The 24,841-nt window shown below is 34.7% G+C and overlaps 1 protein-coding gene across 1 annotated transcript in view; it reads right to left on the reverse strand.

The window, feature by feature from the left end:
* CDH9 (cadherin 9) overlaps positions 1–24,841 on the reverse strand; it is a 140,516-nt gene that overhangs the window by 27,532 nt on the left and 88,143 nt on the right. Inside the window, exon 3 of the mRNA XM_047730051.1 lies at positions 6,570–6,864. Within this exon, the coding sequence (XP_047586007.1) occupies positions 6,570–6,864 (295 nt within the window). The remainder of the gene's footprint in view (positions 1–6,569; positions 6,865–24,841) is intronic.

Raw genomic sequence — 24,841 nt, forward strand, 5'->3', positions numbered from 1 at the left:
TATCCCTTGGGCAAAATGAGTTTATATGACATTTTCTAGTATACTACATGTAAGTTTTCCAAAGTTTGACTCTGATTCTTACATAGATTTTAAAATTCCTTAGCACAGGGCAAGTTCCATCTTGGCTGTGTCTCCTACTTGAACATCTCATATGTTACACACTCAGAGCTTGTCTCTTTGACTTGTAGTGAATGTTTCTCAAAATGTGCATGTATATGTTTATGCAAAGCCTAAAAACTAAGTAATTGTACGTTAAGATTAAACTAACACCTCATTTCCCATCAATGTATCTGAATACTAACGCATGAATTTTGCAGCAGTCTTTTTATGGTTTTTTCAAAATTAATTAACAAGAGAACTTGAGCTCTTTCTCTTGAGGCCTTGAATTGATACTTGGTACATCCTGTGTGAGGACATACTGTGACTTACTCAGGGGATCCTAGCTGTTCTCCTTTGTTATTTAAAAAACACCCCCTCCCATCTTAGCCAGGCCATAGCAGAAGTAATAAAGTGATCTCCACCTCCCCACAATAACATTAAGAAGTTAAACTAAAGTGGTTTTCTGATTTATATTGAATTTTTTACATAAACCTATGTGAACATATGTTCGTTAGAATAAGAATTGTTTCCATAGTTGAGGATTATTTGAAATATGAATTATTCAGTGTAATCAATATGCTAAATGCAGGTGGTTAATTCATCAATTTCATGACATGTATTTTGCTACCAGTTTCATTTTTCTTTTACTGTAGATGTCACTTCATAGTGAAAACAGGTAAAAATACTCCTCTATACCTTTTGACACTTTTAATAGTATGTTTTGTTGTTAAATTTGTTTTCTGTTGTTTGTTTTTATTGTGGGTATGTGATCTTAGAACATATCCAAAAATACTTGACCTAAAAAAGACAAAAAATTTAATCTAAAGAATAAAAATCAATCTTGGAATGTGACTAAAATGTTATAAACACTCATATAGTACTAGTACTGTCCCTTCCCTTAGAATCATGGTAATGATTAGGAATGCTGTTAAACACTGATGAACACTGACAGCATATTATTGTGATATTTCTAATGGTAGAATAAGAAAATAGAAATACCTAGTGTGTTGGACTTTAGGGAATAGATACTGTATTTATTTCATAGGTTGTATTTTTTTCATGAACTTATTGCACAGTTAATACTATTTAGTAATAAAATTAGAAAGTAGTTTCTATTTATATATATATATATATAAAATGCATAGATTTTATAATTGTGTTTATTATAAAGATGGATTAAAAGATTGTGATTTTTATATCCCTCTGAATTTTCTGAAATACTTATAATTTTCATTTATTCTCAAATAATTTAAAATAAGTGTTTTACTTTTACATTAAACAAAGATTTAAAAAATAACTTAGAGTGAAGCCTGAATGACAAATTTATTGTATTTGTTATTTGTAGGCTTTGTCCTATGTGTAAACTCCCCAAAGGCAGGGGCCATGTCAATTTTATTCAACATTTTATCTTTGAAGCCCAGCACAGTTTCTAGCAGAAAGTCATAATAAGAATGAACATTTACAGAACACTTAAGGTAGGCTAGGCAGAATATTCAGCCCTTAATTTACATGATTACTTTATTCTCAGGAGATGCATGAGATGGAGGCCTTGAGACATAGAGAGGTTGCTGCTCATGGACACACATCTATAAGGTGATAAGGGATAGAAGGTGATAGAAAAGGTGATAGAGATCAACCTAGACAGTCTGAGGAAAAAAGCAGTATTCTAACTACTTCACTAAAGGGCTTGTCTGGCATTTGGCTATGATTAGGTACATTCTTGAATCCACAGGCAATGAACGCTTAGTGGCTTGGATTAAGTCATAAGGGATTCATTGGTGAGTTCTATGTGTGATTTGAGAAAATTTACAGAGGGATTTCTTGTTGAGGAGATGGTGTGAAGGCGAACTGGGTAAGTTTTTGAAAGACTGGTTTTGGGAAATACCCAGTCTATGAGAAAGTATGCATCAAACCCCGCAAATTTACACAGTAGGACATTGCCTAGATGAAGATGAATGCATGCAGATATGGAAGGGTGATAGATAATCTTTAATCGATGTATGATGACTACAAAAAATAAAAAGAATATCTATGGAATCTGCCATAAATATTTGATACTTAAATATATTTAAATATAAATATTTAAATCAGTGTATCTCATTTTCCTTCATTATATATCCTTATATATTGTCCAGTTTATGTGTTCTGATGAGAAAATGCTAATGCATTTCAGATTTCAACAATTGGAATCATTTGATTTTAACTTTTGAAAAGGAGAGAAGCATGTGATTCTGAGAAACAATGGAATATGGCATGCGGTTTTGACAGAAGCAGGGTAGAGGGATAAATAAACAAGGAGAGGAGTTGGTGAGACAGGAACAAAAAGGACACAATTAGGACAAAAATAAACAGGGAAGGGGACGATATGGAGGAGAAAATTGGAGGATATCAAGAAGCATTCTTTATTATTTGATTATGTATGGGCTTTAACTCAGTATATAGGTTACACACAGCTTGAAAAAGTTCTGAAGTATCACCATTTAGTTTTTTGTATAGGTAAAAACAGAGACAATTACATCTACAAAATTATACTGAGTTAATATTAATTTTCCTTTAAACAGAGTTATATACAAAAATATAATTTAAAAGATATATATTTTTTAATTTTATTTTTTCAGTGTTCCAAAATTCATTCTTTATGTACCATACCCAGTGCTCCATGTAGTACTTGACCTCCTTAATACCCACCACCAGGCTCACCCAACCTTCACCCCCTCTCCTCTAAAACCCTCAGTTGTTTCTCAGAGTCCGCAGTGTCTCATGGTTCATTTCCCCCTCTGATAAAATATATATATATTATATATATATTATATATATATATATTTTATTTATATGTATAATTAATAGACCTTTTATTTAGATGTTTTACACATTAGTAGATCTAAAATCTTAATGTAAAATGCAGTCACTCTCCTTTCTGTTTTAGGATTTAACTTTATTGATAAGGGCATTTGAATTAAAAGAATAAAATAAGAAAAAATGCTGTGGGGTAACTAACTGGGTGATGGACATTAAGGAGGGCATGTGATATTATGACCGCTGGGCATTTTACACAGCTAATGAATCAATGAACACTATACCAAAAATTAATGATGTATCATATGTTGGCTAATTGAATTTTTTTTAAAGATTTTATTTATTTACTTATTTGACAGACAGAGATCACAAGTAGGTAGAGAGACAAGCAGTTAGAGAGGGGGAAGCAGGCTTCCTGCTGAGCAGAGAGCCTGATGTGGGGCTGGATCCCAGGACCCTGGGGTCATGACCTGAGCTGAAGGCAGAAGCTTTAACCCACTGAGCCACCCAGGCCCCTGACTAACTGAATTTAAATTAAAAAAGAAAACTGATTCTTTTGAGGAATTACTAAGAATCTCACAAAATTAGAAGTTTTCCATAATAAGCACAAGTGTTTTAGAGTGGGGAAAAATACTAAGGCATTAAAATTATCTAGTTTTCCCTGCTTTTTATTTTTTCTCTCTTTTTTTTTTGCCTTTTTTTTTTTCTCTTTTTATAACTGGTATAGTAATAAATTGTGTGTTTTGGGGCAAGTCAGGTTACCTCTTTTGAGCTGATTTTTACTTATTTATTAGAAGAGGGGTAATATGGTATCTTTTGTGGGTGTGTATGTGTGTGTATTTGTGTATAATATATGCATTGATATTTAAAAATAATCACACATATGAAGTCTGTCTGTGGGTCAAACAGGAAGAAATTAACGCAGTGATGCCAATCTTAGTAATAATAACAACTATCTTCCATAAATAGGATCAAGATTTACCTGTAGTTTTTATTTATTTATTATTATGATTTTATTTATTTATTTATTTGAGAGAGAGAGAGAGAGAATGACTCTTAAGCCAACTCTGAGCTGAGTGCTGCTCCCATCACAGGGCTCCAACCCAGGATCCTGAGATCGTGACCTGAGCCAAAACCAAGGGTCAACACTTAACCACATGGGCCCCCCAGATGCCCCAAGATTTACTGGTAGTTTTTAAATCTTCTTTTATTGATATGAAAAGCTGCAACCAGAGCAATATAGCTACCTTCTATATGTTTCTTCTTCGTTTCAGTTTTGTTGGAATTGTAGACACAGAGGAAGTGCCATTGACAAGGACCTAAATTCTCATTTTTAAGGCTTGCAATAACCAGAAATTGTACTGCCCAGAATTTAAAGTTTATATAAATGAAATATAGATTGCCTTACAGGAAGGGCTTTTTGAAAAAGGTAATCTGCAGGCCTTCTTCCATGTATAAACTTATGTATTCTGTATATTATTATGGGTATTGAATAACTTAAGTCTTTTATTTTTAATAAAATATTCAAGTACTTACTCCTGTGCTACTCTTATTACATACTTGATAAATATTAATAAAGCAATGAAATAGAATATATTTGAATTAGGTAGATGATAGGAATACACAGAGTAGAGAGATAATATTCCATTAAACAGCACAAAATAATATGGGGAAAATACAGGTTATTTGACTTTCAATATTAACAGTCTGATAAGTAAATATTCTGGTTTTTAAAATGAGGTAATTCTTTGAAAAATTTAGAAGTTATTCAAATCTAAGTTATTATCAAAATGTGTCATAGTCAAATACCTGTCATCAAAATTCTACTTTTTATTCCTATAGGTATATAAAATCTATTTTCAGAAGGATAAATGAAGCTTTTGTACTATTAAGTGTCAAAATATCTGACAAAGTAGGGATGCTGGGTGGCTCAGCCGGTTAGGCATCCGACTCTTGGTTTTGGCTCAGATGATGGTCTCAGGATCATGAGATGGAGTCCAATCAGAGCAGAATCTGCTTGGGATTCTTTCCCTTTTCTTCTCATTTCCCCTGTGTTCCTCCGCCTGCTCACACTCTCTATCTCTCTTCCTCTCAATCTCTCTCCCTCTTAAATAAATAAATAAATAAATAAATAAATAAATAAATAAAAAAAATCTTTAAAAAAAATCTGGGAAAATAACATACAAACAGAATAAACAATAATGTTTTATAAAAGTTAAAGTGTCTTGTCTTAACCAGGAAACCAAACTACTTTAGAATACTCATCAATAGGAAGTTGAAATAGAGGGTATAAGTTTAATGTATCTTCATCTCAAATATAAGCCATTAAGGGATCATGATACATACCTACCTCAGCCCATTGGTCGACCTATACGAACTATCCAGTACTTTCCATGGAACTATACCAGGCTAGCAGATATTTTAAAAGGTTAAAGAAAACACAACCACTCATATTTTATCTTAGACTTTCTGATCTCATAGGATTCCTGTCTAATCTGATAACTCCCTTTCATATTATTAGAATGAATATCTGAAAAGGCAATTGAACTGAACTTTTCTCAGATAGATGAGATTTCAATTGCATTGAGAGGAAATAATTTCTTTACAAACCCCTGGTTCTTCTGGCTAGATGACACACATAGTTAAATAATTTTGTATCATTAACTCAGTAAAGGTAGATATAAGTTTGGTTTTCCTCATAAAGAAACCATTTTAGACTGTAACATGATTAATTATAATAATTTCAAAGTTAATCACTAAAAACTAATTTTGAAATAATATTCAACTAAACTATCAAATTTTGAAAATTGGTTGTATAATTTGGATATTATAGTAAGTTTATATCACTTCTTTTTTAACATGTTATGACTTAATTCTTATCTCATTAACAAATCTAAACTTCACATGCAGGTAAAAATTGCATAATAACAAATAGTATTTAAAATTATGAGGACCCTTAAAAATGAAACAATTTTTTCAGTTTGCATACTAAAATATTATTCAGTAGTGGAACCCAGCTAAAATAACATTAAAAGACTTGGCATGTTGTTATTATGCTACTAGGTTATTTGATCTTAATTCAGTTACTTAATCTTTCAGAATCCTGAGTTCCTAATTAACAGAATGGGGATTTAAAGTTCTATTTCCCATGCCTTCCACATGGTGTTCTTTCAGTGATCAAATGAGATGATCAAAAGAAATTTGTCAAATGCAAGGTTAGTTGTTATGCAAAATAATGCAAGCAAAACTGTCCAAAACTGTCCAAAACTGCTGACACTATTTGATATCCCTTTTTTATTTCAGGCGAAAATACATTCAGTTTGACTGCCGTTTGAATGGCAGTTGAATAAAGGTAAAGATGTTGTTTGAAATGCAATGGAATAACTGTTCTCGGTCATCATATTTTTAGATCATATTTTTAGATATCATTTTAGGTATAAGTTACAACATAGCAGGAATTACTAAAATATTTAAAATTGAAAATAATTAGAAGTGAGATAGTTTCAATAGTAGTCTTCAGATATATATAATTTTTTTTTCAATCAACATGTTTATTGAGTACCTCAGTTATATATAATTCTTGTCTGGGAAGGGGATACATACGTTAACCGTATGTCCGTAATAATCACCTTAGCAAACAAACAAAGATGTTAAGTGGAATAACATATACCTACCGACTCCAGACATTTCAGGAACACTGGCAATGTATAAGTCTTTTGTGAATTTTGGTTCGTTGTCATTGATATCATGGATCTTAATAATAAATTCAGATTCAGGTTCCACCTGCCGCCCAGTCTTTCTGTCTATAGCCTTGGCACGAAGAATGTATAGGGATTTTTCTTCTCTGTCTAGTTTCTTTGCAGCATGAATATCTCCTGTATTTTCATCTATAACGAATAGACTGCCAGCCCCATCTCCTGTTAATATGTATTTTAAATTTCCATCTCCTTTATCTTGGTCAGTGTGAAGCTTCAGAGAGGCAGAAAAGAAAAGTTCTATAAATACATGCATTGTTATTACAGAAAAAAATTAATTTTGGCACATATCAACGGATCTCCATAATATCACGGAAACAATGATTACAATGGTTATCTTAAGTTTCAGTGTGAGAATACTAAACATTTCAGTTTTATCACTCTCAAAAATTTTAAATAACTATATTTACACATCATAAGGGGCTAAATTTAAAGTAAGATAAAAATGAATATATCTTTTGAAACAAAGTTTTGAATGGTTCAAAGATGTATATAAACAAGAAAAAAAGATCCATAAATTAGAACTGGGGTAGATATACTCCTGATTACATTTAACATCATTCAACTCAAAGAGATGATGTGAGACATTTTGAACTTTTGTTGATAAGTTTAGAATACCACCATAATTGTAAACTAATTTTACCTCCTTTCAGTATGATATTATTTGTAGAATCAGAGGCTCTGTCTTCAGAGACATCAAACAGAGAGAGAATTTTAATTTTAATTTCAAAGATTCTTCTCTGTATGACTTCGGGAAAGTACACTTTCAAACATGATGTTCTCACATTTTTTGGAAGTCGACATATTTATAGGCATATTTAAAATCCAATTGATACCAAAAAAACAGGGCTTTTCCACTGGCCATATATATATATTTTTTCATAAATTATCTTTCTTCTTCTGATACATACCTATCTTAAAAGGAGGCTGTCCATTGAGTACTTAAAACAAATAGATCATAAATCACAGAAATTTAGGAATTAGAAAAGATCTTAACTTTTTTTTCAAATCTAACACTATTCTGAAACTTGATTCTTAACTAGCCTATCCCTGTATGTTGTCTTTCATCATATACTCACAATTCCCATTACATCCACCTATTTCTTTGATGTCCCATTCCATCTTTGAATTATTTGACTATTTAGTGTTTTTTATAGTAGCCAAAATAACAAACTTGTGATTCATATTTTATTCCTCTTTACTTTTAATCCCAATGCTAAAATAATCAAATGCAGTCTTTTCTCTGAAATCTCTTTCCCACTCATCTGTATGTCTCCATCTCTGTGGCTGTCACCTGGTTTTGTCTTCCATGATGTCTTATCTGGACCGCTGTAGTAATCTCCTAATGGACGTCTGCCTCCCCAGTTGCTCTACTCCAGACAATTTTCCATTCTAAAGAAGGTGATTTTTTACATTAAAAGTCTGGTCATGTTACCTCTTAACGTAAAATTCTTCAATAAGTTATGGTGCAACAGAAACATGAATCTGAAGTCTTACAAAGCTGGGTTAGTCTCATGCAAATTTTTGTGTTATATTGGGCACACTGTATATGTGTTTAATCTAAACTTATTCTATTAAAAGGACATAGTATTTTTTAAAAAATAATCTTCATTTTTATTATTGTTCTAGTTGTTTGGACTCTACCACCTTATTTATACATCTTCCATAATTCATCCTCGTCTCCACCTTTACCCACTTCATTATCATTCTGTACAGACCAATTGTATTATTTTGCCTTGAACTATCTTCTTCATTTTCAGAGGGCCTGTTTCAGCTTTCATACTTGATGTTTGCGTATTTTCCTCTTACCCTTTAATACTCTTCCCCTCCTCTGCTTTGTTTCCTATCTAAATATTTATCATAACTCACTTAAAATAGGCTTTGTACTATTACACAGCTGGCATATCTGTTCTATTGGCATATATCTATGCCAGTCATATCTACTGGCATATCTGTACTATTACAGAGTACATAAGTCTTTTGTGTACTTCTCTGATTCTCTAGAACAGATATGCCAACTGTGTAATTACAAAGCACATTTCAGTGCCCTATCTGATTCTCTGGTTCTCTAGATTAGAACAGATTCTCTAGACTAGAACAGATATGCCATCTGTGTAATTACAAAGCACATTTCAGTGCCCTATCATGATACTCACACATTTGGTGAAATTATTTACCATGCCTACTAAACTGTAAAATATAAAAGAGAAAGATTGATATTTTTCTTTTAAATTATTAGGATTTCATTGAAGATGACATAAAAATGGAAGGGCATTCCATGCTCACAGATTGAAAGAAAAAATATTGTTAAAATGTCTATACTATCCAAAGCAATCTATATACATTTAACGTAATCCCTATCAAAATACCACCAGCATTTTTCACAGAGCTTGAGCAAGCAATCCTAAACTTTTCATGGAACCATAAACAACTCCAATAGCTAAAGAAGCCTTGAAAAAGAAAAACAAAACTGGAGAAATCACAATTCTAGATTTTGAGTTATATTACAAAGCTGTAGTAATCAAAATAATATGGTACCAGCACAAAAATAGACACATATATCAATGGAACAGAATAGAAAACCCAGAAATGAACACACAACTGTATGGTCAATTAATCTTCAAATGAGAAGTCAAGAATACCCATTGGGAAAAAGACAGTCTTCAATAGATGGTGTTGAGAAAACTGGACAGCAACATGCAGAAGAATTTTAACTGGACAGCATTCTACACCATACATAAAATAATTCATAATGGATGAAAAACCTAAAACCATAAAAATCCTAGAGGAAAACATAGGAAGTAACTTCTTTGACATTTCCTCTAGCAACTTCTTACTAGATGTATCTCCTGAGGCAAGGGAAACAAAAGCAAAAGTAAACTATGGTGACTTCATCAAACTAAAAAGCTTCTGTACGATGAAGGAAACAATAAGTAAAACTACAAAAGCAACCTTTGAAATGGGAGAAAAGATAATTGTAAATGCCATTTCTGATAAAGGGTTAGTATCCAAAATGCATTAAGAACTTACAACTCAACACCCAAAGAACAAAAAATCCAATTTAAAAATAGGCAGATGAATAGACATTTTTCCAATGAAGACATACAGATGGCTAGCAGACACATGAAAAATGCTCCACATTGCTCATCAACAGGGAAATACAAATCAAAATTACAATGAGATATCACCTCACACCTGTCACAATGGGTAAAATCAACAACACAAGAAACAACAGGCATTGGTGAGGCTGTGAAGAAACGGGAGCCCTCTTGTAATATAGGTGGGAATGTAAACTGGCACAGCCACTCTGGAAAACAGTATGGAGTTTCCTCAAAAAGTTAAAAATAGAACTATCCTATGATCCACCAATTGCACTATCAGGTATTTACCCAAAGAATACAAAAATACTGACTTATAGGGATACATGCACCCTGATGTTTAGAGGAAGATTATCTGCAATAACGAAATAATAGGGAGAGCCCAAATGTCCATAGACTGCTAAATGGATAAAGAAGATGTGGGTGTGTGTGTACCATATGATTTCATTCACATGTGGAATTTAATGAATAACGTAAAAGAACATGGAGGGGGAAAGAGAGGAAAGCCAAGAAACAGATGCTTAACTATAAGGAACTAACTAACGGTTACCAGAGGGGAGGTGGATGAGGGGAGGGGTAAAATGGGGGTTAAGGAGGGCAATTGTTGTGATGAACATCTGGTATTTTATGAAAGTATTGAATCACTAAATTCTAAAACTGAGACTAATATTACACTGCAAGTTAACTGAACTACAATTTAAATTAAAACTTGAGAAAAAATGTCAAATGGAAGTTTTACATACATAACACAAATCAAAATTATTTTTAATTTTTTCTGTATACTTCCTTATCAGTTTTCTATGTATTTAACATAATGATAGTATGTCAACCTAAAAAAATAGCCAGTTACTTTATTACCAAAATTAATGTATTTGGGACTAGCAGAGGAACTCTAATTCAGGACAAGCAAACTATGGCAAGCCATAGGCAAATCTGAGGAGACAAAGGGAAATTCAGCTTTTATTAAGTCAAGGAGGAAATCGAGGAAGGTTGTTTTAAAACAAAGTCTGTTGGAGAAGAATAAGAATTTGAGGTTGTGACAGTTTCTCATTGGCTGCAAGTGGTGGTTAGTGGGTTGTTGCTGGAGCAGGAAGAGATCTTTCTTCTTGTAGGTTATGTATTGGCTGCAAGAGTGGTAGGTGTGGGAGATATATTTTTCTATCTTACTTACATTCAAATACCTGTGGAAACCAGTCACTTTTCAAACATTCTCTCTTCATTTAAAGTACTTTGAAGTCTGGAAAAATATTTAACCAGCATGGTAATCATAATCACAACACTTTTCTCTGAAGGATTTTATAATTTATTTTAAATATTTCAAGGTAAATTCCATATGAAAATTGTGCTGCTGGGACTGAATATGGGGTCCAGAGAGAAATTAAATTAGCTACAGGTTTTCAGATTAAGTACATTATCTGAAAATACTGAATTTTACAAGATTTTCAGAATAAGTATGTTTTGAATTTTAATTAACTAAAATACTTGCAACAAAATGATATTATTTTAGTCATTCATACATTAAAATGATTATAATTTAGATTTATGTCTTAACCTACCTGTTCTAATTCCTGCTATGATATTTTATATGTACTCATTTAAATGCCATTTTAAAAGAATTATGTTACATAAAATCACACATTTTATTTTATTTTATATTTTTTACAGATTTTATTTATTTATTTGACAAAGATCACAGAGAAGGAGGCAGAGTGAGAGGAGAAAGCAGGCTGCCTGCTGAGCAGAGAGCCCAATGTGAGGCTCAATCCCAGGACCCTGGGATTATGACCTGAGCTAAAGGCAGAGGCTTTAACCCACTGAGCTACCCAGGCACCCCCAAATTACACATTTTAAAGCAGGACTTTATACAATTCCATTTTGAGAATGAAAATTCACAATACTTATTTTCTGATGCAAGTTAAGAAAAAAACAAAAAAAATACTATCGTAAAATACTGGGGTTTTTAGTCATGTACATTATTAATTTTAAATTATACATTTAGAGTTGATAGAAATCAATAGTAAAATCTATTGTACCATAACCTAACTATAAATAACCTCTTATACATGAACCTGAAACTCAACAATTTTATAGGATCAATGAAAACAAAATAAAGTAGTAATGTTATGAATATTGCTTATCTGTTATAGAACAAAGACCACATAAAATTCCTAAAGAAATATGAGTACCCAAATATAGTTATTTTCTTTAGCTCTCAATGTACCAAGTAGTCCTCCCTCCCTGGAAGGAACTTACTTGCCTCTTCTAAACTTGAATGAAACCCTGATAACACAATAAATCCTAGATAATGTTTTGAAATGCTGTTATTTTCCAGTAGTATCATTTTTGTACAGTATCAACAGCATCATGGTTGCAGGCTACCAAAACAGTTATTTGTTTTTAAGAAATTTGGAAAAAAAAAAAGTGCACTCAAAATAAGCTAAAAATTTAAATTATGCCTGCAATGTTTTAAGACATATACACCCACGCTTAAAGGGTCCATAAAATAAACCTACCACTACTGGGAGAAATAAATTTGTGTGGGAATCCAGCATCATTGAAGAGCTCTGCGATCATTCCTCTCTATAGGCCATAGCTTACCATGGGAAGCTATGCAGTCACTGAAATGGGATACCTAAATGTAGTGGGAGTAATTGGATCCCAGAGTGTCTGGGGCCAAGTGGCAGCACTCAGATGCCTGAAGGAAGGTAGCAGGATTACCGTAAAGGATAGTAGAGTCAAAGCAGTGGTCAGAATAATCAGACTCACTCAGACATTGGCTAGTTGATCATGGTGTTCCTAGAAGTGCAATAGATAGGAAGTCTACTAAATTCTCATGTGATCTGTAAAAGCAGAAAAGTTGAAGGTCAAGAAAACAAAAGACTAACTTGAACAGTAAAAACAGTGTCATGATGCCTTAGTCCGTCCCCAGACTTGAACCGGTTTACAGACCCAGACCCTTTGAATGAAGGATACGCTGAAGTCCCCTTGAGGAATGTCCCCAGTACATGCCCAAACATTCATACTGTTAGTCTTTCGGTCTTTCTCCTAGCCTTCCCCAAATGGACCTATGTCTTTTACCAAACTAACTGTGCACTGGAAAAAAGGAAATAATCAGACATTTGGGGAATACTGGACAATAGCTCTGAATTCTCATTGATTCCAGGACACTCAAAAAATCAGTGTGATCTGCCAACCAGAGTAGAGGTATGTGGAAGTCAGGTAATCGATGGAGTTTTATCTGAGGTGTGTCACATAGTGGGCCCAGTGGGATCCTAAACCCATCCTGTAGTGAAAGATAAATTGTTACATCTGTCCCATCCTACAACCAGAAAGGGAGCACAATACCTTGTGGTCCTCTTTGGATTCTAGAGGTAACATATTCCTTCATTTGGATATGTTATTTCTATCCATTTACTGCAACACCTGAAGAGCTGCTAGTTTTATGTGGGATCCAGAACTTGAAAAACCTCTGCAAGAGGTCTGGACTGCTATGGGAGCTGTTCTACCACTTGGGCCATATAATCCAACAGATCCAACTGTGCTTGAAGTGTCAGTGACAGATGGAGATGTTGCTTGGAGCCTTTGACAGGCTCCTGTAGGTGAACACTGGCCTTTAGGATTTTGGAGCAGAGACCTACTATCCTCTGGATATAATCTCCTTTTGAGAAGCAGCTCTTGGCCTGGTACTGGCCTTAGAAACTGAATATTTAACCATGGGCCACCAACTTACCATGCAGCCTATGCTACCACTCATGAACTACATGTTATCTGACCCAACAAGCCATAAGGTTGAGTGTGCACAGTAGCAACTCATCAAAACAGGTGCCATCATGCCTGCACATGCCCTGGAAGCATAAGTTAATTTACAGGAAGAAGTGGCCAAATGCCCATGGTCCATCCTCGTGTTGCACTGCCTTCTCTTTCTCAGCCTGTACTTATGGCCTCATGAGGAGATCCTTCAATCAGATGACCCAAAAAGAAGAGTCTAGGGCCTGGTTTAGAGATAATTCTGTATGATATTCAGTCATCACTGTAAAGTGAACAGCTGTAGCACTACAGTCCCCTTCTGGAACATTTTTGAAGGGCAGTGATGAAGAATAAGCCTCTCTGTGGACAGAGCTTCCATCAGTGCACCTGCCTGTTCACTTATTTGGAAAGAAAAATGGCCAGATTTGTGATTATATACCAATTCATGAGCTGTCACTAATGGTTTGGCTGGACCTTCAAGAACTTGGAAGAAACATTATTGGAAAATTGTTGACAAAGAAATTTGGGAAAGAGAGATCTGGGTACACCACTCTGAATGTGCAAAAACATGGAAGTATTTATATACCATGTGAATGTTCACCACGGGGTGACTTCAGCAGCCTGGAATCATAATCAGGTGGATAGGATAACTGTTTTGTGTCTACCAATCTCGATTCTCAGCCAGTCCTGTCGTTTCCTAATGGGCTTGTGAACAAAGTGGCCAGAGTGGCGGGAATGGAAGTTATGCATGGGCTCAGCAACATGGACTCACTGACTAAGGACTGTCTGGCTGTAGTCACTGCTGAATGCCTGGTGTACCAGCAGTAGAGACCAACATTGAACTTCCAGTATCATTACCTCATAATCATCCAGCTTCCTGGTGGTTGTTCAGTTATACTGGACTGCTTCCATCCTGGCAGGAACGATTTTTTTTTTTTTTCTGTTTTATTCCTGGAATAGATGCTTACTCTGGGTATGGATTTACCTTGCTGGCACACAGTAATTCTGCCAAAATTGCCATCAATAGACTTACAGAATGTCTTATCCCTCATCTTAGTATTCTGCACAGCATTCGTTCTGATAAAAGTAATCACTTCCTATCAAAACAAGTGTGGCAATAGGTAAATGCTCATGGAATTCACTGGTCTTCCCATGATCCTAAAGCAGTTGATTTCACACAATGATGGAGTGACCTTTAGAAGACCCTGATACTGTGACAGCTGGGCACTGATACCTTGCAGGGCTGCGATGGGTTTCTTTTGAAGGCTTCATATGCTCTGAATCAGCATCCAATAAATGGTGCTGTTTCAGGATTCACAGGCCCAAGAATTAAGGAGTGGAAATGGGAGCGGCATCTCTCACTATTATCCCTAGTGACCCACTAGCAAAATTTTTACTCCCCGTTCCTTAGACCTTATGCTGTGCTGGCCTAGAGTTCTTAGTTCTAGAAGTGTTAGGAATTAAGAAAAGTCATGTCTTAGGACAAGGGACTGTGTCTGTAAGTAAAGAATACATCCAGAGGAAAAAAGACTGGGTGTATGCCTGATTTAGTTGGTAGAGCATGAAACTCTTGATCTTGGGGTCGAGAGTTCAAGCTCATGTTGGGTATAGAGCTTACTTAAAGAAAAATCAACTGGATTTAATAAAATTTTAAAAAGGAGAATAAGAATTCTTTCTTTAAAAAAAAAGGCAAACTAAAATAGGCCCATTCAAACTGTTTTTAAAACAAGACTTGACAGAACATTGTATCATCTACAATGCCCAGAATATAGTAGTCTAAATCAATTATTAAGTTCTGAGAGAATGTGTTTTGAAATGTGTATATTTATAACTCTCTAATAGAAGCAGAAACAGATAATCCTGATAGTGAACTACTAACAGACATACATGTTATTAGAATAACGTGTGTATACTTGCAGTAGCAAAAGGGAGAAAAGAAAATGACAGAATACTTTTTTCTAAAAGAAATAATGGTTAAAAAATTCTTAAGCGGTGCCTGGGTGGCTCAATGGGTTAATCCTCTGCCTTTGGTTCAGGTCATGGTCTCAGGGTCCTGGGATCAAGCCCCGCATCGGGATCTCTGCTCAGAGGGGAGTCTGCATCCCCCTCTCTCTCTGCCTGCCTCTCTGCCTACTTGTGATCTCTCTCTCTATCTGTCAAATAAATAAATAGATAGATAGATAAATAAATAAATAAATAAAATCTTTTAAAAAATTCTTAAAAGCATCAAAAGAATAGACATAAGTTTAGGGTGAAAAAAATAGACTAGGAAAGACAGCTGATTTTGCATTAGAAAAATGGAAGCTATAATTGTTTAATAAAAATAACTTCCAAACATTAAGAAATAATATTTTGAGGGCACTGGGTGGCTCAGTGGGTTAAAGCCCCTGCCTTCGGCTCAGGTCGTGATCTCAGGGTCCTGGGATCGAGCCCCACATCGGGCTCTCTGCTCAGCAGGGAACCTGCTTCCCCCCTCTCTCTCTGCCTGCCTCTCTGCCTACTTGTGATCTTTCTGTGTGTGTCAAATAAATAAATAAAATCTTAAAAAAAATATTTTGAGAGAAAAAAATGCTGAGAGAATTCATTGTAATAAGACATCATTACATGTCAGTAAGACATGATTACTTGAAGTATCAAGCAATACAAATTAAATGTCTTGGGGCACCTTGGTGGCTCACTGGGCTGAAGCCTCTGCCTTCAGCTCAGGTCATGATCTCAGGGTCCTGGAATCGAGCCCCACATCAGGCTCTGCTCGGAGGGAGCCTGCTTCCCCTCTCTCTGCCTACTTATGATCTTTGTCTGTCAAATAAATAAATAAAATATTTAAAGTAAATGTCTTTAGACTGAATGGAAATAATCCTAAATTGAATCCTTGACCTAAAGAAAGAAATGAGGAGACTTCCAAAGAGCTGGTAAATATAACAGATTGTGTGTGTTTTTTTTTTTTTAATTATTTATTGGGGCGCCTGGGTGGCTCAGTGGGTTAGGCCGCTGCCTTCGGCTCAGGTCATGATCTCAGGGTCCTGGGGTCGAGCCCCGCATCGGGCTCTCTGCTCAGCAGAGAGCCTGCTTCCTCCTCTCTCTCTACCTGCCTCTCTGCCTGCTTGTGATCTCTCTCTGTCAAATAAATAAATAAAATCTTTTAAAAAAAATTATTTATTTATTTATTTGAGAGAGAGAGAGAGAGAGAGAGAGAGAGAGCGCGCGCGATCACAAGCTGAGGAGGGGAGGGCAGAGGGAGAGAGAGAAGCAGATTCCCCCCTGAGTGAGCAGGGAACCCCTTGCAGGACTCAATTCCAGGACCCCGGGATCATGACCTGAGCCAAAGGCAGAAGCTTAACTGCCTGAGCCACCCAGACGCCCCTAAAAGATTGTTTTAAAGTATTCCTTAAAGAAAATCAGCTGTTTAAATCTTGTATAGTATCAATATATTATAAGTTTTATGTAACATAGTAAACATAAAATATATAACAATAATAGCAAAGTAAATGGAATTGTACTTTTACAAAGTTTTAACATTATGTGGTGATGACATCATATTCCAGTTGGACTTAAATAAATTAAGGATGCATATTATCTTTATGCTTATAACTTTTTATATCCTTACAGCAAGTGCTAAATAATACAAAGAAATAAAGCTAAGATGGTAATTGTAGAAGTAAAGTGGAATGCTAATTAGTCGAAAAAGAGAAAGATGAGACAAAGTTATTTTTCTGTAAAAAAGACAAGAAATGAGATAAACAAAGAATAATTAGAACAAACATAAACCGAGAAAGCCAGCAGTAGATTAAAAGCACAAACATAGGGGCGCCTGGGTGGCTCAGTGGGTTAAAGCCTCTGCCTTCGGCTCGGGTCATGGTCCCAGGGTCCTGGGATCGAGCCCCGCATCGGGCTCTCTGCGCGGCAGGGAGCCTGCTTCCTCCCCTCTCTCTCTCTCTCTCTGCCTGCTTCTCTGCCTACCTGTGATCTCTATCTGTCAAATAGATAAATAAATCTTTAGAAAAAAAAAAAAAAGCACAAACATATTGGTGATTACATTGATATTAGTGGGCTAGAACTTCTGGTAAGGAGATTGTCAGAATCCACTAAAAAAAAGGTACTTAATTATATGTAGATTACAAGAATCATGTCTTCAATATGACTGCAAAAAAATTAAAGAAATAAAAACCTTGTAAATACTAATTATAAGAAAATGTGGGGCTATATTAATATTAGACAAAATAAACTTTAAGAAATGAAACAACACATTATGTGTTAATGAAAATAAATAAAGATATACATATTTTAAAAAATGATACAGAGGAAACTTCATAATGATAAACAGGGCACTATCTCACAAAGATATAACAAGCATTATTGTTCATGGCACTAACAATAAATTTCAAAATGAATCATTTTTCATAAAACTAAAAGAAGTAGCAGACATATCCAAATTGCAGTTGGATTTTATTGTGGAAATGATTAGCTTTTGTTTCTTATAAGAAACTAATACATTGTGTACATATAATTGAAATTATGAGATTTTAGAACAGATGATTACAGTGAGATGTTATACTATCTGTATATCATTAAAGCAAATAAAAATAAATACACAAACAATAAGCATGTTCTTCTAGTGCTGTACACGTACACTGATAATGTTTTTAGAATATTTTTTATTTACAGAAAAAGTACAAAGCTATCTCAATCAGATCCCATCTACCTTACACCTAGTTTCTTTTTTATTAACCTGGTATTACTATGGTACGTTTGTTACACTAATAAACTGACACTGACAAAATATTCATTAAAGTCTGTATCTTATTCAGAGTCCTTTACTTCTTATCTGACATCTTCTACCTGATCCACATACATACCGTCTTCATGCTCCTTAGGCTCCTCTGTACTGTGACAGTTTTTTATTACCTCCACAGTTTTAAGGATATAGTATGTCATGTATTTAGTAATATGTCCTTTTATTGGGATCTATCTTGCATTTTTTCTCATGATTATACTAGGATTATGTGTCTTGTGGAGAGACCACAGTAGTAAAGTGCAATTTTTATCACATCATATCAAGGGTGTATACTGTCAACATGATACATCATTGTTAATGTTAACTTAGTTTGCTTGGTGGTTTTCCAGTGTCTCCACTATAAAGTCATTTATTTCTCCCTTTTCTTACTGTATTCTCTAGAAGGAAGTCACTATGTTCTGCTAACATTTAAGGAGTGAGGAGTTATACTTCTTTGAAGGGGTGATATCTTCAAATATCATTCGGAATTGCTCTATGTGCGAGACCTATTTATCTTCTCCCATTTACTTATTTATGATTATTACTAATGTCAGTCTGGACTCTTGGATTTTTCAACTTTATATTTTGAGTTATGGTCAAATACCACTGTACTTCATTGCTCCAATTTTATTCAGCCTTGCCCATTGGGAGCCCTTTCAGTCAACTCTTGCATCCTTTCGCCACATCCCTCTTTGTTACGTGTTTTTGCATGTGTGCATTTCCTTAATTTCTGGCAGCACAAGATATTCCACAATCATCTTGTGTATTTTCTGTTCTAGTCCTAGAATTGGCCAGTTTTTCAAGATGCCCTGGTTCCTTTTACTGGAGAATGACATTAGAAATCAAGATCTGAATGCTAGATATGCTTATTGTTATTGGGTTGTTGTTGCTTTTAGAATCTCTCAGCTGACAGAACAATGAAATATATGACTGAATACTAATTTGTGTGTGTGTGTGTATATATATATATATATATATATATACACAAACTAGCTGTATCAATACAAAGTTCATTCAGATATCTATATTTGGATATTTTAACATACTATTTTCAGTAAGTAGAGAACAGAAAAGCAAATAATAAAGATATAGAATATTTGGGCAATGCTATTAACCAAATCAATCATAATAATATTTCTATAGCGCAATACCCAAAATATCCATTATATGCATTCTTTTCAAGTACATATGTTACAATCATCAGGTTATACTATATATTAAATTGGGTTGCAGTTGACCAAAGTAGCTGGCCCACAGCCTGTTGATGTAGACTCTGTATTATATCTATCCTCCCCCATATATATATGTATATATACATAAAATGCCTTGTATTATATATCTTATATAGAGTCAGTGCTCTCCCTATCAAAATTCCAGTCACTTATATTTTGTAAAAAATTGATAACCTAAAATTAAAATTGTCATGGAATGCAAAGCTAGAGTAGCCTAGATAATTCTGAAGAAGAAATATGTCGGAGAACTTGGTTATTACATTTCAGAACTTACTGTGTATTTCAGTAATGAAGACAGTGAAGTATTAAATTGACAAATGAGAGCAAAATGAAAAATCTAGAAATAAGCACACAGATACACAGTCACTTGAGTTTAGGTACCAATGCAATTTTGTGGACAAATTCTCAAAATTCTTGAGCAATTTAATTGATCATCAGTATTTAAAAAAATGGAGAAACTTCATTCACACCATACATGATCTAATTAATTTGAGATACATTACAGACTTAAATGTAATAGCTGAAACAAACAAACAAAATCTTGGAAAAAACATGACCTTGACTTCATGACACTCAGACAGGCAAATATTTGTTACACAAAATCAATAGGTGCTAACGATAAATATAATAAAAACAATATTTTTATTTAATAAAAATTATAATGCACTCATCAGAAGACAGTGTATTTTGATGCTCTGCTGTTAGGCACATACATGTTAAGGATTGGTGTCTTTTTGGAGGACTGACCTTTTTGTCATGTAATGTTTCTATTTATCCCTGATTAATGTTCTTTTTCTGATATTGACTGCATCTGAAGTTCATACAGCTACTCCAATTTTCTTTAGATTACCGTTAGCTTGAAATATCTTTCTCCATCACTTTACTTTTAATCTGTCTGTGTCTTTATATTTAAAGTGGGTTGATTTTAGACAACATAGTGGAGTTTTGAATTTTTTTTATCCACTTTCTCTACCATTGGTGTATTTAGACCATTCACATTTAAAATGAGTTTGCCGGGGCACCTGGGTGGCTCAGTGGGTTAAGCCTCTGCCTTCAGCTCAGGTCATGATCTCCCGGTCCTGGGATCTAGCCCCACATGGGGTTCTCTGCTCAGCAGAGAGCCTGCTTTCCCCCCGCCCCGCCTACTCATGATCTTTCTCTATCTCTGTCAAATAAATTATTTTAAAAAATAAATAAATAAAATAAAATAAAATGAGTTTGCCTGGTGCAGCTGATTTAATATCTACTATATTTCTAATTATTTCCTTTTATATTCCTTTAATACCTGGTTCTTTATTTCTTTCTTGTTTATTTGTTTGTCTGATCTTTTTCTGCCTTTTATGGTTTTATTGAGCATTTTCTATATTCCATATTCTCTCTACTTTTAGCATATCAATTATAAGTCTTTAAAAAACAGACATGAAGGAACTTTGAATGTGTATAACTAAATGGAAGAAGCTAATCTGAAAAGACTACACACTGTATGATTCTAACTTTGTGATATTCTGGAAGAGACAAAACGTTAGAGATAATAAAAATACCAGTGGTTACTACAGATTCAGGAGTGAGGGAGGAATGAATAGATAGAACACGGGGGATTTTTAGGGCAGACAAACTACTCTATATGACACTGTAATGGGAATACAGAAGACCAATCACTTGTCAAAATCCATAGACTGTACAACACAGAGTGAAGTCAACTGCAAACTATGGACATTAGTTATAAGGTAATAATATTGCTAATGTCACTTGTAACAAATGTAGCACACTACTGCATGGTGTGATTGGAGAAGGAACTCCACACATTCTGATCCATTTTCAGCAAACCCCAAACTGCTCTGAAAATAAAACATATTATTTAAAAACAAAACAAAAAATACAAAGTTATAAGAAAAAGTCCATGTAAAGAATGGGAAATCAAGCCATATACCGCAGAGTGTATGACAACAAAGGACCCATCTCCATGAATATGAAAATACTACAAGTTAATAAACAAAAGACAAAGAATCCAATCAATACAAAGTGGGTCAAAGGACAATAGGCATTTCATAAAAGTAGATGCTTGAATAGTCAGTAAACTTATAGAATGTTCTCAACGGCATTACTCTTCATCAAAATGCTTGACTGTGAAAGCTCAATGGGGAATACTACACATATTCCAGAATACCTGAAATTAAAAGTTAACCTGATAAGTTTAGACTGTGAAAAACACGGTTCAGTTTGAAGGGTAATTTGTTTTACTGATCTGATAAACTTTTTTGCACTTTCTAATAAAATCAGTTAATACCTATGCTAAGACCAAGGGTAGTTACTCCTTGTAATATATCCATATATGCCAATGCCCCTTTCAAAAACTTGTATAAATTTGTTCATGTAGATTTTATTTATAATAGTCTGATAACCAATAGTAGAAATGATAAATAAGTTATGTATATCAATAAAATTTAGTGCTGCCAGAATTAAAAAACAAAATGCTGGTGCATTCAGCAACATGTATGAATCTCAAAAACTTTACAGTGACTAGAAAAGTTTTAAAAATACTTGAGTTTACTTATATAAAGGTCAAAAACAAGTAAAATTTATTTATGATGATATAAACCAGAGTATTGCTATATTGATTGGAAAAGTTAAAATGACACTTTCAAAAATGATGGAGATTCTCTATACCTTGGCCTGAGAGGTAGTCACTTACATGTTTGTGTGTGAGCGTGTGTGTGTGTGTGTATGAGTACATATAAACATATATGACATCATCAAGCTCTTAAGAATAGCTTTGCTTTTTACTGTGTGTAAATGACGACTTGAAATTACTATAAAATGGTGTTCCTTAAACAACTATAAAGGCATATAACGGCTTGTAAAGGCCATGGAATACCAAGGCAGTGCCTTAGTCAGATTTCTGGAACTAGCTATTTGGGTTTATAAAATGAAAGGACATGCTGGGGCTCAGCCAGTCACTGATGTGATGGGAGATAACAAATGCCTTTGGCATCCAACAAACTATCTAATGTGTCCACAATTCCATCCAATATCAACAGAAAAATAATTGCTTGAAATGGCTGTGACTAAAGCTCTGAAGTACTAGGGCAAGCCATCCTGCATACCACACAACCTACAGCCCTAGGGGGTACAAACATATAATTGGGGCCTGACACTCATTCTTAGTTCAGTTTGATTAATCATTTGTGTAACAGATATGGCATCAAAGAAAACATTTAAAGGATTAGAACAGCAAATTCCATCAGTGTGGACTACGGGGGTATATTTCTTCTACTGAAGCTATACATGATTTTATGCTGTTATAGATAGAATCAAGGAAACATACATTTTGTAAGCGTATCACAGTACTTACTACACACAGAGAAGTGCTCTAGTCAATAGGCAATTGAAATACTTGTTATTCAAATCAGGTGACTGAAAAGTCTCTATGGGTTGTCTTAATAGTTTAAGTGAACATGTTCTTAAGTTCCAGTATGAGAGGAAGTAAAAGTGAGATCTTCACAAGAATCATTTGTAGACTCTAGAGATAGGAATGGATGTATGGGGAAATGAAATTACAAAGCTCTTCATCTTTCTATCTAAGAAATTTTGTTCTTCCACCATTCCTTATCCAGTGATGTGAGACCTCTTTAAACATTTTGTATATGTAAAGAATGACTAAGACCTAATTTTAATGTCACTGACCTTACCAGTGCATATTTTTAAAGGTATTTTGGGATGAGTCATATCAACCCTTGTGGCCTAATTAGGGCTACCTATAAACACAATTTCATTATCAAACAGCAGGGCTTATCCAATACTCTCTACCTGTCAAATCCCAAATCTGCCTAGAGCTGGGGGCAGGGTGGGTAAGAAGTGTTAATAAAGCAGCTTTTATTACCAGCTCTGTAGGCAAGTAACTTGCCTGCTAAGTTTAAAAGTCAACCTTAGGTGAAAAAGTAATAAACAGAAATGGGAGACATACCAAATGGAAAAGGTATCCAAAAAAGGTTAATATACCAGGAAGGAATGCAACTGTGCAATTTCCAAGTGAACATCTCAGAGCAAGAGAATACACTTTTAGTTATCCCTTTCAGAGGTAATGATGACCACGGGTGGGTGGAAGGAGACAACTCAAGACTTCCTACTCCCACAGAAGAAATATTGAACTCCTGTTCATTCCCCTCTGGTGAAAACATATGTGCTGACTTGTAAGCCCGGGACCCATTGTTTTGAATGTTCTGTGGGTATGTGAGAAGCTCGCCTAGACATTCTGAGTAGGATTGAAATAACTTTCCTAGAAGGTCATCAGCATGATGAAAACATTTTGCTTATCCAATAGGGACAGTAGAAAATGCTCTTTTCCGGGAGATTGGCAATGGCAAGAAATTGGACTTGAGAGAAGATAAAGCTCTAATTATATGTCTTAATTAATTAATTTATTGAAATATTTAATTTATTTATTTGACACAGAGAGAGAGCGAACACAAGCAGGGAGAGAGGAGGAAGCAGACTTCCTCCTGAGCCGGGAGCCAGATGTGGGGCCTGATCCTAGGACCCTGGGATCATGACCTGAGTCAAAGGCAGACGCTTAACAACTGAGCTACCCAGGTGCCCCATATGGCTTAATTTAATAATAACTTTACCAGAGCTATCAATAAGAGAGCTTTTTTAGGACAGAGAGTTTATTCATTACAAGGAAAGACTACCAGATACCATGATCTCTGATGCTTTTAAAGGTTGATGACTTTGTGGCATGAGAGGCGAATAGGAAGTTCAATTGTATGAATATTAGATGAATTTTAAGTAATAGTGGGGTCATCACAAAGAAGTGTTTTGGTTTTTTTATCATCATATTCTGATGGCCTAAATATTACACAAAAGAGTTCACTATGGTGCAAGTCACTGATTTTGAGTAGTGGGGTAAAATTTAGTCATCTCTACTGGGTATGGGTGGGATAGGAGATGTAGTGCACAGTGCTGACATGTGAAAGCCAGTGTCCTGAACCCTTTCCTATGGTCACTGGAACATTGTCATGTCCACAAACCCAAACATAACCCAGATTTCACAGAATAATGTCCTTTCATCACCATCTCGGTTGGCCAGGAGGTATGTACATAGGGAAATTAGTACATTAATTTTTCTGACAGAGCTATTTGATGAACACATGATTTAGAGAATTAAATTAGAACCAGACTTGTGTTAATAATAATTCTCCAGGTGGAGGAAATATTTTATGATCTAACCTGAAGCCACCACTTGATGAAAGGCCTCTGAAAATGGTTTTCCAGAAAAGGAAGTAAAGTTGGCTTTATAAAAATTACACATTCAATAAATGCTTACATCAATGTATAAAAAGC

The sequence above is a fragment of the Lutra lutra genome, chromosome 5, assembly GCF_902655055.1.
Source record: "Lutra lutra chromosome 5, mLutLut1.2, whole genome shotgun sequence".
NCBI classification, from domain to species: Eukaryota; Metazoa; Chordata; class Mammalia; order Carnivora; family Mustelidae; genus Lutra; species Lutra lutra.